Raw genomic sequence first — 14,709 nt, forward strand, 5'->3', positions numbered from 1 at the left:
CCATAACATTCCCCGTGACAACTGCTTTCAGAACGCACAGATCTCTTATTGTCTTAACCTACAGTGACGAGGTTGCTACCTTTTTGATGGCCTGACATTTGGCGGTCTCTGTATAGCCAATCATTTTGTCTGGAGAACAGATCTTGATGAAGGGGAACTGGGAGTCCTCTGCGATCTTGGCTGCCAGTGCCGTCTTACCACTGTGAGCAGGCCCTGAGGGAGCAGAGAGCATTCACACTCTCAGTCATATCAGATTGTGTGAACCAGAGAACAAGAGCAAGGGAGAAATGCTATTCTCTCAGCGTTTGTGTGTACATGTGTGCAACTGTAACTTGTCAAGCTATAAGTTACTCATAAATTTACAGTCAGCTACCCTGTTGAACAGTTAGCTATTAGCTCTTAGATGACATTGACATTATTATGGTTTCAATTCTGCCATCTTTATCAACACACCCTCCCTTACGGCTAAATAATTCACTATAAATTAAATCACAATATGTATTTCTGGAACCATCAAATCTCAAATGCTGTTATATAATTTAATAAACCTGTGCAGTTTATTTCAGAGTGAAGTGTGGCACTGTGTTCATTAACATGTTAGAAGCTCATGATCCATTGTTTTCAGTGTCTCAGAGCGGCTTGGTTCATAGTAAATATTGCATCTATTCTGAGTTAGGGTCTTTTAAAATGTGCATTTAGGAACAAAATAGGCTATTAAGGATATTCTAATTGTAATTTTACAGTTACTCTAAAATAAAATTATTATTTTTTTTCTTGAATCAATAATTCACCCAAAAATTAAAATTACCCCATGATTTACTCACCCTCTAGCCATCTTAGGTGTACATGACTTTCTTCTTTCAGACGAATACAGTCAGAGTTATATTAAAAAATGTCCTGACTCTTATGTCCAGCTTTATAATGGCAGTGAATGGGGGTCAAGATTTTGCAGCAAAATAAAGTGCATCCATCCATCATAAAAAGTACTACATATGGCTTCAGGGGGTTAATAAAGGCCTGAGGCTGAAGTGAATTGATGTGTTTATGTAAGAAACATATCCATATTTAAAACTTTAATCTCTAGCTTACGCTAACTGTCATACCGGAGCTTATGCTACACCTACGTCATCCGCCGGAACACCACTCTCTTGTGAACAACCATATGACAGTTAGCGGAAGCTAGAGATTACGGTTTAAATATGGATATTTTTTCTTACAGAAACGCATCGATTCTTTATTAAGCCCCTTTAAATTCTTTATTTAACTTTATTAAGCCCCCGGTGCCTTGTGGAGCACTTTTTATAATGGATGGATGCACTTTATTTTGCTTCAAAATCTCGACCCCCATTCACTGCCATTATAAAGCTTGGAAGAGCCAGGACATTTTTAATATAACTCCGATTGCATTTGTCCGAAATAAGAAAATCATATACACCTAGGACTGCTTGAGGGTGAGTAAATCATGGTGTAATTTTGGGTGAACTATCCCTTTAAATATTAAATTTTTATTTCACAGTGAAATAGTGTTATTACAATAGCAATGCTTGTTATATTGCAGTAGTAATACTAATTGCCCATAACACTGTATCAGTCTACGTCTATGCAAATGTCCGTAAAGTTTGTAAGACTTGCCCTCTAAAAGCACAGTTACTAGCGGAGTGCGTTCACTGTTCTTGGTCTGTTGCACCAAAAGTTCTCCATCTTCCAGTATGTCAGACACAGCATTGCTCCATTTCACAATACCATTCATGATGTAACTACAGTAATCCTCCTGATTAGTGCCAAAAGCCTTTACAGAAAAAAACAGAGAGAATTGCATTAAATATTAAAGCAATACGTTACTTTATTCACTGCTAAAATGATCAATTTTGATACTGCATAATTAATTTGACTTTTTTTTTTTTTTTTTTGGTAAATTCAAGCTTAGGAAGCCCAATCACACAGTGTAGAATGCACAAAATAATTCACCGAACATTACTTTACATGTTGGATGAAAATAATAACCTCAAGTCTGAGTGGGCGGTTCTTTGCCAAAATGAACTGCAATGTGGGCCAGACTTAATGTTGATAGTGAACAATAATGAAGAGTGGACTTACAGGCTTGATGTCATTATTCAGAGACGCCAAGAAATCACTCCTGCTGACTTCTAGCATCTGAGCTTCCACTGTGTCCACCTCCACCTTAGTACTGGCCTACAGGAGCAAAAAAAATACAGATTGATCCTCAAACTCATCCACTTAATCAAAATAGGTCTAGTAGCAAGAGAAAGAGAGACCTATTACACCAGTGTAAGCTCCATCAAATGTGGGAGCATTATGTGTCAACACCATCAAATATGGGCATGTGTGAGCCACTAACACACACACACACATTTTGTCTAGCTATACACAGATATCCACAGGCTTCTAAAAACTTCTTTTCAAATAAAGCAAGATTTAATTTGTTAACAATTCACTACCTCAAGCATTGAAACGATCTTTTCTTGTATTTACATAAAAACCACAGCATTTAGATGGTATTCAAATGTGTAACACAACATTGCTATAATCTGAGGTAAAAGGCATTTTATTTGTATAATAAACCAATTTTGTAACTTGAGATAAGTTCCAACCAGAGTTCAGAACTGATTTTGTTTAAATTAACCATAATTAGTTATGATTGTGGTGTTAGATCAGACCTTGATGTGACGGTTCATGGCAGTCGACTGGGCAGCCCGGACAAGCCCTTCCAGCTCTGCTCCACTGTAGTTCTTGGTCTCAGCAGCCAGCTCCTTTATGTCAACATCTTTGGCCAGCATTTTTGACTGCTTCATTTTTGCCGTGTGGATATTCAGGATCTGAACACGGCCCGTCTCGTCAGGCAAGCCTGGAGAAGGATGATTAAAAAGCTGTTTAGGCTACTTAGAATATGCGACCTATTGAAAAGGGCCATGATGGCTAGTGTAGCTCTCACCAATCTCCATTTTGACCTCCAGTCTACCCGGCCTCAAGAGGGCGTCATCGATCAAGTCAGGCCTGTTGGTCATTCCTAATAAAGTATGATTTAATAATGAAAACAAAGCCAAATTAATGAACAAAAGATGAAGCATGGTCATGATTCTTTAGGCTGGCTGGTCTAGCAGGAAGTTCTCACCTATGACCAGGATGTTGTTGAGCTGGTCTACACCATCGATCTTTGACAGTAGCTGGTTGACTACAGTGTCATGGACCCCAGTGCTGCCCGCCATGCTGCCACGTTGTTTACAGATGGCATCAATTTCATCAAATATGATGATGTGCAGTCCACTGTTGGCCCCCAACTTCAAAATCCAAAAAAAGAGAAAAATAATTATAGCAGGGTAGCCGTAATTTCAAAACTGTCATATAAAGGTTCTCTTGTAATATTAATATATAATATTATTTAAGGTTTCTGTGACTTAAAAATGGCAAATTAAAAGACAAGTAGTCAATACTTTACAATTTTAATTGTTTTAGTTAGTTGCCAAGACCTTGTGAACTTTTGTACATTTTATTTTCATTTAACTGTTAAGTTTTTCATCAAATATTTTATTTAATTTCAGCTTTATTTAAATTAATGAAAACAATATTTCATATTTTTAGTTTGTTTTAGTTAACGGTAAAACCACAGAATAGCATGTAATAGTATAAATATAATATAATATAATATATAATATAATATAATATAATATATAATATAATATAATATAATATAATATAATATAATATAATATAATATAATATAATATAATATAATATAATATAATATAATATAATATAATAATAGGCCTTTTAGTACCAGACTAGATAGCCTCAAAGGAAAATAAAATGTCAGGTTAGATGACAAGCCTCAAAACTCTAATTTGGTTTTAATGTGGTCTTAAAGGGATACTCCACCCCAAAATGAAAATTTTGTCATTAATCACTTACCCCCATGTCGTTCCAAATCCGTCAAAGCTTCATTCGTCTTCGGAACACAATTTAAGATATTTTGGATGAAAACCGGGAGGCTTGTGACTATCCCAAATAACTACTTTATTCAACAATTCGTCTTCTCTGTGTCTCTCCGCATGACCGTAGCACCATTTTAGAGAACATCCACTGAACGCAAGTAGCATACGCAATTCTGTGTCAGCCGTGCTGCACGGTTGCGCTGTTTTCTTTTAAATCAAAGCGTTAATACACGTAGAAAATTTATCTTTGTGTCACAGCTGACACAGAAGAGCATAAGCTGCTTGCGTTCAGCGGATATTACTATATATATATATATACACAGAAGAGACGAATTGTTGAATAAAGTTGTTATTTTTGTTTTCTTCGCGTACAAACAGTATTCTCATTGCTTCATAACATTAAGGTTGAACCCATGATGGCAGATGGACTATTCTGACGATGTCTTTCATTCTTTTCTGGACCTTGACTGTGTAATTTACTTGGCAGTTAATGGGGCAGTCACAAGCCTCCCAGTTTTCATCCAAAATACCTTAAATTGTGTTCCGAAGACGAACGAAGCTTTTACGGGTTTAGAACAACATGGGGGTAAGTGATTAATAACAAAATTTTCATTTTGGGGTGGAGTATCCCTTTAAAAACTTCTGCATTTAGTTCTCTTGAGCTCCCTGCTTAAATGCCAGGTTGGTGAATGGACTGTGACTGTATAAACTCTGTGACAATGGCCTACAATTAAGAGTTATCTTCTTCATCTTAGAGGCTGTCAGAGGCTAGGTCGTAACATTTAGCACAGATGGGAGGCCAGTATGAGTGTGCTAGCCTCCCGTGAGTCAGAGTGAGGGGTTAGAGATAGCTGGACACTCTCATTAAGAGGTGCCGAGTGAGCTCTTCAAAGTCATGTAGTCACACAGTCTACCAACACAACATCACACTCAAGCACAGCCAGAACCAGCAGTTCACCGCCAACACTTCATGACATATCACCCTTGGAAAAAAAACTAACTATGATAATGTTTCTACGCAAACACTAGGCCATTTACAGTAATTCAGTAAGTATATTTCAGCAATTTGGAGTTATTTGTAAAGCTGCTGGAGGACCCAAAACTGGGAACAGCATCCTTCGTGCAAACCTAAGTTTGCCTGCCATGATTTTTTTTTGACTGTTGATAGAGCAACCTTTCTTTAAAGTGTCAGATATCGGTGGGTTCGGTCACAGAGCCAGATGAATGTAAGGTTGTGCAAAACATCCATATGGCCTTTCTAAGATAACAGTGATTTGTGAAGTGCATGAGAGAATGGAGGTTTTTCCTAATTGTGTAATGTTTAATAATTTTGTTGAAACGGCATTTTTTCCTTTATCCTTTTTCCTGGTTTCTTACCCTCTTCTGTTCCTCCTCGGCATCAGCAAACAGCTTTCTGATGTTGGCCTCCGACTCGCCCACATATTTGTTCAGAATCTCTGGCCCGTTGACCACCTTCGGCTCTCTGGCATTCAGCATCTTACCAATCTGACGCGCCATCAGGGTTTTACCACAGCCGGGTGGTCCAAACAACAAGATCCCCTTCACGTGTTTACAGCCTGCAGAAAGAGAAAGGGATTGTGGGGTGTAAAGTCAAAACCGGAGGATATGAAACATAAGACATCACAAAAAATGGTTTAAGCATCAATGACATACTGTAAAGGAGTGCTCACAATAAATAAAAGGACAAATCTTTTAACAAACTAGTTTAAAACATGTGGCAAACTCTTAAAAATGTGTTCATGTTGGTTTTATATGGTTTCAAAACTACTTGAATAATATTTTTAACAAGAGTTTCAATTTAATGCTCACCAAATCTGCATCTATTTAATGAAAAACACTGTAAAAACCAGTGATACTGTGATCTTGAATGAACTTGTGAACTTTTTTATCAAGTTAATACATCCTTGCTGGGAAAAAAAAAATAATCTTATCCCATATATAATATAAACCCACACACAACAAGTATGGCCAAGTGTCTAATACAGAAGCACAGGGGTCTTTTTGACCAGCAATGGCATTTCTCAGACAAGAGCCTTGTTTTTGGTTAACAACATCTGCTGGCTGCCATTTGGAGAGAGTGGAAAGGCTAGAGATAACCAGCAGGCCTGAGATGAGAATCAGCACGGCCATTTACACCTGATGACAGACTCGGGTTGAGGGAGGGCAGGTCGTGGCCGGGCAGACTGAATTGACCTTTAGCTGGTGGGAGTTTTGGGAGAAACTGGGTATATTGGTGTAAACTCCCACCCAAACGCAATCAGACAATAACATACTCAGACACACACCCGCACCTTCCTTCAGCACCTGGGCTCCAAAACCAACCCCAATTAGGTGCCCACCTTTGCGCTATCAAGAACCACCATCTAATTAGAGCAGCCAGCTGCCTGAGCCAGAGGCCGATTCCTGCAACCATCACACCACAAAGGTCATCTCTCGCTCTCTCTTGCACACACACTGCCCTCTGAAGTCTGTGTGTGTGTGTGTGTGTGTGTGTGTGTGTGTGTGTGTGTGTGTGTGTGTGTGTGTGTGTGTGTGTGTGTGTGTGTACATGATCAAGTCATGTGGCAGTTTACAGGAATAATAAAAGCATTTTCCTCAACAGGGTTAATCAAAACACTCTCTAAAATTAAACTGTGAACTGATTTACATTGAAAATGAACAGTAGTGAAGGGCATACAAGAAAACCTCATTTGAAAGGTACCAAAAAAAAAAAACATAAAAAGAGAATCAAATCTATACTAGGCTGTTGGTAGGTGGTTTCTAGACCGTTCCTAAGTGCTTAATAGGGTGTTCAAGGTGGTTGCTAGGCAGCTCGTGGACGTTTTTTAGGGTGTTGTAGTAAGTGCTATGGTGTTGATGGTGATTGCTAACCTGTTCGTAGGTGCTTGGTACAATATTCAGGGTGGTTGCTGCTTGCTAGGCTGTTGGTAGGTGCTTGATAAAGCCAATTCACACTGCATCAGCAGATGCTGACAAACGGCAACAGAAACATTAGTCGGGTTTTGTTGGATCAGTGTGTTACCCATGTCGGCGTCTGTCGGCATTGGTTAGCGCTTGTTTTCACTGACTGAACATGCTGAATCAGTGTTTGTAGGGTCTTGGAACATCTGAGAAGTGGCACATTTTAGTTGGTCAGCTGTTGCCATTGGCCTGCATCTGTTGGTGGAGAATGAATTGGGCTTTACGGTAGACTGGATGGTTGGTAGGCTGTTCATATCTGCTTTATTAGGGTGTTCTGAGTGGTTAATATTGGGGTGGTTGCTAGGCCGCTGGTAGATGGTTGCTAGAGTATCCTGGGTTTGTTCAAATTCTTAAATCTTAAAAATGAGCAACAGTAACAGTGATGCTTGACTTAGCATTCTTGTGCACAGTTTGGCAATTGCAGAACTGAGTGTTAACAGTTACGATAAACCAACTGAAACCACATGTATGCAAAAACCACAGACTCTCTGTGGCCTTAGAAAAGATGGATTGTGTTAAGCTGAAATATTTAGGAAAAATATTATTAGAAATTAAACAGCTAAGCAACACACACACACAAAAAAAGTCAAAGCTCAAAAGTACACACAACTGCTTTATGAGAAGTCCAAAACACGATCAATTATATTCTTAGTCCAAATAAGTTTTATACAAAGATCTTGGTGTATGTACACCACAACTGCATCAGTAGTACTATGGTGTTATTTTACTGACAAATCTCACAAGCGTATTGTTGTACCATGAAAGTACACTAATATAATGTACATTAATATACAACAGTGCTGAAAAGTTAGTTTTAGCTTTGATATTCGCTGCATATTCCCCTAGGCTTCTTTAGGGACAGTCTACCAATTCCACTCACAGTGCAAAACGAAGTCAAATAATTCATTCAAATGAATGTTTAAAGGGTTATAGTACATGCCTAGTGAGCACACAGACTTATTTTGTGAATACCTCCTTTACTGTACTTACAGTACACAAATAAATTTATATAAGTAAGTAATTCACAAAAAAGGGTTTTTCTCATACCGCCCCTACTGTACATGCAATAAACAAATATTTTCATGTAAATAATTACAGTAATTCACCAAAAGGGTTTTCATATTCCAAAGGTTGTAGTAGGTTCCTAGTGGCCAGACTGACTTACAACGTTTAGTCCAGGAGTGAAAAGAATTAATTTCTAGCTCAAGAGCACGGAGAGATTTGCGAGTGCACAGCACACAGTTTGAGCACGCTTCGAGCGAGAGGAGAGATTTGTGATTGCAACAGCTATGTTTTAAGTGCGCGCATCTGGTTTTGTGCGAGAGCAAAAAAAAAAATCTGCGTGCTCATGCATCATATTAATGTACTTTCGCACTACAACAATGCACTCTAGACATTTGAGTAAAATAACACCATGCAGTACAAGTTATGTTGTGTGGAAAGCCAATATATAGAGATGGTTTGGCTGTGCATTATGCTAATTTTTAACTGTGACATGCACTTCCTCGTTCAGGATTCATCAACATGAGCACCTGTATGAAACTGAACAGTTTTCGCTTCAAAGTGGTAGAAGGATAGAAAAGACTCACCCATCTGCTCCACTATGTCTGGAGGAAAGACTCGCGAGGCGAAGGCCCGACGAAAGATGGCTGAGAACTCCTTGTCTAGGCCTCCAATGCCCATGCGCTCAAAGTTCCAGTCTGGGTTGATGATGGACTGCCGAGAACCTCTGGTCTTTGCTTTTCCTGGAGAAAAATGACCAAAAACAGACTGCTGAGGAACACTAAAGAAATTACATATTTATATTTAATTTTCCATGGTTATACAACATGTCAAATAATAAGGGATGTATTAAAACATTTTAGTAGAGATATCAATTAATTAAGGTAGATGAGGTAAAACCTTGTGTTCTGAATGCCATCTAGTGGTGAAGGTTGGTTTTTACACTATTTGAAGCATATGAATTTAACTGAATTGAAGCCACAGATTGAGTCATTGGACAACACAGAACTTAAATAACAGTTTATGTACAGAGGAATTATTCTGGATTAATCTGTTACATACGTGCTTTAACTTTTGTTCACAAAATGTGTTTTTCACTTCCTATCACTCCATCTAGTTTAACACCGTGATACAAAAATGTGGACTGTCAAATATGAATATTTTAAAAATGTAGTAGGCTATGTGATTAAGAATGAATTACCAATTCAGGATACTTTCAAATTGTTGTTTCAAATTGGTGAGTAAATGATGACAGAATGTTCATTTTGAGTGAACTAACCCTGTACATGCAGAAGGCATTGTGTTTTTCTGACATTGCTAACTAATAACAGGAACTACTTAAAATAAGGAAACTCATCAAATTGAGCAGACATAAAGCACTTGTGCACCAAATATAGGACACTGGGGGAATTTTTTTCTTTTAACAAACATATCAATTGAAAAGAAAACTTATATTTATATTATGAGGGATAAATATAAGATTTGTGGCAGAGCTTACAGACCTTTTAAACTGTTCTTAAAACACTGTGGAGTTGGTGAGGAGTGAAGATTAAAATAGAGAAGCTATTGAATGTAAATGTAAGGTAATGAAAAGATTTTTTTCTTTCTGTTGAATGTGCGTGCAGATAAAATGCAATCTAACTGAACTCATTTTGTAATTCTGATCATTCTAATTATATATTTGCATAAAACTACATTCCAGTGATTTATGATAAGTGCTAACATTGCCAAAACTATCTTTAAGTAAAAGCATGTGGCATGTTTCATCCCAACTCACAAGAATTAGTGATCTACTTAGTATCAAGTTAGCAAGTTGACTACAGCTAAAAAATAAATAATAAAAAAAGACTAAATATATTTATCAGCAGCAGCTGATGATGTTGTTTTATTAACGACGGGGTGTTTTTGTTTTTATGTGTTTTGTATATACTGAACTAAATACTGTAGGTGCTGTATCATGAAGTATTCTGAAGACTCAGAAGATACACACATTGTGTATATCAGAGCCACAGTGGAAGTGTGTGTTTGCCAGTTAAATACTAACCAATCAAATTGAGAGATGAGCTCTCAGCTTTCTCAAAAATCACCTGACTGTTGCCATGCAACAGACCAATCTCAATCTGAAAAAGAAAAACGGAGAAAAACCATATTTAAGCCATATCTCTATTAACCCATGAATTGGCATGATTTGAAAGTAAGCAATAAAAAGCTACCTTCTGTTTTTTGCTAGAGCTTTGCTCGCCTCTGAGGATGCTGGGATCCATGGCCTCGATATCTTTTATGAGCAGTGCAAAAAGCTTGTCAAAGCAGCTCAAGACAAACTGTCAGGAAGACAATACAGGCTTAATGTGCAACTACACCCACACTATATAAAAGTTCTCAGACTTCATTAAGTGTGGGTATGACATTCATTTAGTTAGCTCTTTGATGGCTCACCTGCTGGCCCACGCTGAAGGCCTGTGCGGTAAAAAACTGGATAAATTCAATGGCCATTTTATCAGAGTCGTAAGGGTTGCTGTCAACGCTCTTCTTCTGGAGGAAGTCGATCTCTAGCGTCATGGTTCCCACATACTGTCTCGAAGGGTCAAAGTTGTAGACACTCACTGCAAACAAGACAACAGAGACAAGTGGAGAGTAAGACAGCGGTCACTGTTGAAATATACTACAGATGTTAGTCAGGGGTAGACGACATATTCATTATGACGTGAATGAAAATAAGACTTTGTGTGAAATATGTCTTTCCAAAACAACTCAACATTCAATTCAATTTGGCGGTAGCAAATTTTTTCTTTTTTTTTATTAATATTTCTATTCTCTGAAGGAAACAAACTCCCTGAGTTATTGCACTATTAGTTTGCAGCCAATCAAATTCGGAGTTGTTTAGTAACTAGTAATGTGAAACGGTACACGTACCTTCAACATCCTGGTTTAGAGAGAGTCCAGCCCATTTCCTCTATGACACAGAGAGCATTTCAATGAATTTCTATTATCTTTAGAATTTAGACTGTATGTTTTTTAGGATATTACCAGCCCCACAATTATTATTTGGAAGAAGCTACTGCTAAAAGCCACACAATACATTTGTACAACTTTCTCTTGTTAGCTGGTCTTAAGGTAGAGCACACTAACAACAAAATGTGTACTTTTCTCTAGATGCGTTTCAATTCTTGGTCTCTTGTTTATAAAATATCACATCATGCCATAAAATAAGACCACTGTGAGAACTAGGGGTGTGATGAGATCTCACGAGAACATGACGATATTCTTGCAGACCTTTCAGATATATATATACATTATTTTGCATTACACTGGCTCCTTCATCTTTGGTGGTATGTAAGATATTTTATGTTCACATCAGGCAAGTGGCCTCATGATAAGAGGGAAAATTACTCAGTGTAGTCTTTATCCAGTCATAAAAACAGAATTCAAAGTTTAACGCGGAATGTCACGGAATTTGTCACATTTTGAATTAATTAATCAAAAGTAGGTCATTTGTGTTTTTCAGTTGAATTAAATACTATTTTTCTATTTCTATTATATTTTTATATTTCATCATTGATGATTTCTTCAAAAAAGTCTAAATATCTCATCTCGTTCTCGTGAACCCAGTCTCGTCTCTCGTCTCGTGGGATAAGTGTCTCGTCACACCCCTAGTGAGAATGTTACTGTAGTACCTGAGAACTCTTGCTGCTGTCATGTTAACAGATGAACGAGAAGCAGGCAAAAACAATGCAAGACATTAAGAAATAAGCATGCTGACAACAACAGTACATACTTATGTAGTTCACAAGGCAGACGGCATAAAGATGGTTACATAAAAACATATTCAGAGTATATCGTATGTCATGAGATGTTAGAGAACCCTTCTTGGAATGATGACACAAACATGTACCTGAGGTAGACTGAAGGCAATGGTTCCCGGCACCACGCTTGGGTGGGTTTTCACCGTGAACACAAACTTCTGAGTGGGTGTGGTTTTAATGGTCAAATGTCTAGAAAGAAATAAAACAAAAAAGTAAAACAAATTATTATATATATATATATATATATATATATATATATATATATATATTTATATTAATATATATATATATATAATATATATATATATATATATATATATATATATATATATATATACATATACACACACACACACACACACATATATAATTCTGATTTATTTATTTTAACATAGGCGTTCTGACAGTATTGTATTTAAACATAATGACAATCCTCTTTTTTGATTCACTACACATCAAATACTCACTGCCCAGATTTGAAGTCCTTCTCACTTGCAACCATACAGTTTGTGAGAGACAGTTCATCTGTTGGGCATCTCGCTACTTGCATTAGCTGTACAGGGAAGAAGAAGAGGAAAAAAAAAACAAGAAGAGCACAGCAGTGATGAAGGGATAGCAAATCACAGAAGCTGACATTTCAGCCTTGATATACACTTTCAATCAAAAGCTTGTATATACTCAATCGTCTTTTTTAAAGATTGTTTTCTAGAAGCCACCTTTTGTCTAGATCAGGGGTTATACATTGCATTACATTTTAAGACTGGGCTATATTTGCTTATGCATTGTTTGAAGTTAACTATATATAAAGATATATAGATTTTAGATTAAAAGAATGCAGAAATAATTTTCAACAAACTCCAGACATTGTAACTATATATGTGTACACCAGCTGTGTGTTAAAATCATTTCATCATGAAAAACACTCATTGAATAAGGAGTCACTCCCCCATTACCTTTTCTGTAACCTGATATTCACTTATTCAAACACTTACAAATCTCTATGTTTAACCAGCTGAAGCTCGCTCTTAAAAATACTGAGAACATGCAGTGATGCTGTGTGATCTTATAGGATTACTAAACCCTCATGTGGTATTACCAGTAGCATGAGATGAATTCCAGACCTTCTGAATCTCATGTAATCTCCTCAAACACACAGCCTGTAATCATAATGCTGGCTAATGCATATTGCTTAGTATGCCTAGCTTACCATTGCTTATGCTACAGTAGGTCCAAAGGTTTGAGACCACACCGAAAAGCTGTTTATTATTATTACTATTATTATTATTATTATTTAAACCAGTAAATTTTGTGGAAATCAAATCTAGGTTTGAGAACATTCTAATTCGTATAATCTAATAAATACTTTTCATTTAATTCATTTTTCCCCATTATAGTGAAAATGTTATATAATAATGTTATATCAAAAATGATATTAATACATATAGAAAATACTATGTTACATATAACAAACAGTAACTTTATCTGTTTTCAAAAAAAAAAAAAGTAATTTATTAGGTCCAGTTTTATTTAAGTATTATTTATCTGCTTTTAAAGAATTGAATAATATTTTGAATTAGTTTTATATATATATATATATATATATATATATATATATATATATATATATATATATATATATATATATATATATATATATAATATTATAAGTTTTCATTTTAACTTTGTTGAAGTTTTAGTCATTTTGTTACGTGCTTTTTTATTATTTTTTAGTCGTTTTGTTATTTTTAAATATTTCTATTTCACTTTAATTTATTTTTATTTCATTCTCAGTATTAGTAATTTTAGTATTTACAATTATTTTATTTTACTTAGTTGTTAAGATAATATTAATATTATTCTAATTTTAGTTTAGGTTAAGTTCAAGTTTTTCGTCTAATATTTATATTTTATTCCGGCTTTATTTCAAAGAACGAAAACGATTTATATAAAAACACTGCAAGAAAGAAAGAAAGAAACTAAAAGCCTCATAATGTATTTTTGTATTCATTTAGGTTGTTGAAAATTCATAAATCAATAACCTTGCAAAAACAGTATTTATCTCTTATAATATATTAACTCATTCACTCGTGATTCAACTATCTGTAATGACAACCGCCGCAGTTATATTAGCATGCATTTGCCAAAGTCACTCTTCAAATGCCTTTAAAGAAAAGACAGTTGTCGCTTCCACATTAAAAATTGTAAATATTCTCGTGACTTTTTGTATAAGTAATGTTTTCCTGAAAAGTCATAAGACGTGATGTGGAACTTGTCTTCCGGTAAGTTACTGCACGAGTGCGAATGACGTGTGCAAACACAACACGAATGAATGGAGCAGAGCTCTGGATGTGCTGAGCAGACTGTCGAGATTATGAGTTATTTCTGTGCGACACCAAAACAACTTTAATCATAAAGAAATACTCACCCGTCCAGCCATTTTTGCGTTTATCAGGTGATCGAGATGAATTCCGCAAGAACGTCACGACTAGAAGCTGCCCCTAGCGACTGCCCTCAGCTAAAACACAAACATCAAACCGGAAGCGAAACCCCACCAAAATAAAAGCACGAACTTTTTATTATAATGTAATTATAATAACTTTTTTTAAAATCGAACTTTATATTTTATATAAACAATTATAGAAAATGTGCAATCAATTTAATGATTATAATAACCACAATTTATTTATTATGGGTACATAATGTTTTAGTCATATTTAGCAGACGCTTTTATCAAAAGCGACTTACAAATGTTTAGCTCATATGTATAAACTCCTGCCCTCTCATGTTTGCATGTTTTGTAATTTAGTCTTTGTACAGAATTAACTGAGTATCTTACTGGGTTTATATGAGACCAAAAAACAATGTTTGTCGCATCAAACTAAACTTATTAATGCAATAATCAAAGCACATTGACCATTAGATGGCGCCAGGGGCATAAAGATCTCCTCTAGGTCCTCAAATTATCAAAATAA

At 36.0% G+C, this 14,709-nt stretch overlaps 1 protein-coding gene across 2 annotated transcripts in view; it reads right to left on the bottom strand.

Moving 5' to 3' along the window:
- The window catches only part of LOC122147000 (vesicle-fusing ATPase-like), a 24,762-nt gene extending 10,477 nt beyond the window's left edge, over window positions 1-14,285 (bottom strand). The window contains exons 1-15 of one of the 2 annotated variants that reach the window (XM_042767568.1): window positions 14,163-14,285; window positions 12,205-12,290; window positions 11,827-11,926; window positions 10,848-10,887; window positions 10,371-10,537; window positions 10,148-10,255; window positions 9,979-10,054; window positions 8,522-8,677; window positions 5,328-5,527; window positions 3,134-3,299; window positions 2,954-3,028; window positions 2,679-2,866; window positions 2,098-2,193; window positions 1,633-1,789; window positions 80-213 (exon numbers count right to left, since the gene is read on the bottom strand). In XM_042767568.1, coding sequence (XP_042623502.1) covers window positions 80-213; window positions 1,633-1,789; window positions 2,098-2,193; window positions 2,679-2,866; window positions 2,954-3,028; window positions 3,134-3,299; window positions 5,328-5,527; window positions 8,522-8,677; window positions 9,979-10,054; window positions 10,148-10,255; window positions 10,371-10,537; window positions 10,848-10,887; window positions 11,827-11,926; window positions 12,205-12,290; window positions 14,163-14,174 — 1,761 coding nt within the window. In that variant the 5' untranslated portion in view covers window positions 14,175-14,285. The remainder of the gene's footprint in view (window positions 1-79; window positions 214-1,632; window positions 1,790-2,097; window positions 2,194-2,678; window positions 2,867-2,953; window positions 3,029-3,133; window positions 3,300-5,327; window positions 5,528-8,521; window positions 8,678-9,978; window positions 10,055-10,147; window positions 10,256-10,370; window positions 10,538-10,847; window positions 10,888-11,826; window positions 11,927-12,204; window positions 12,291-14,162) is intronic. The other variant, XM_042767569.1, reaches the window with a different exon arrangement.
- Window positions 14,286-14,709: the final 424 nt, after the last annotated feature.

The sequence above is a fragment of the Cyprinus carpio genome, chromosome A12 (genome assembly GCF_018340385.1).
Source record: "Cyprinus carpio isolate SPL01 chromosome A12, ASM1834038v1, whole genome shotgun sequence".
Lineage (NCBI taxonomy): Eukaryota > Metazoa > Chordata > Actinopteri > Cypriniformes > Cyprinidae > Cyprinus > Cyprinus carpio.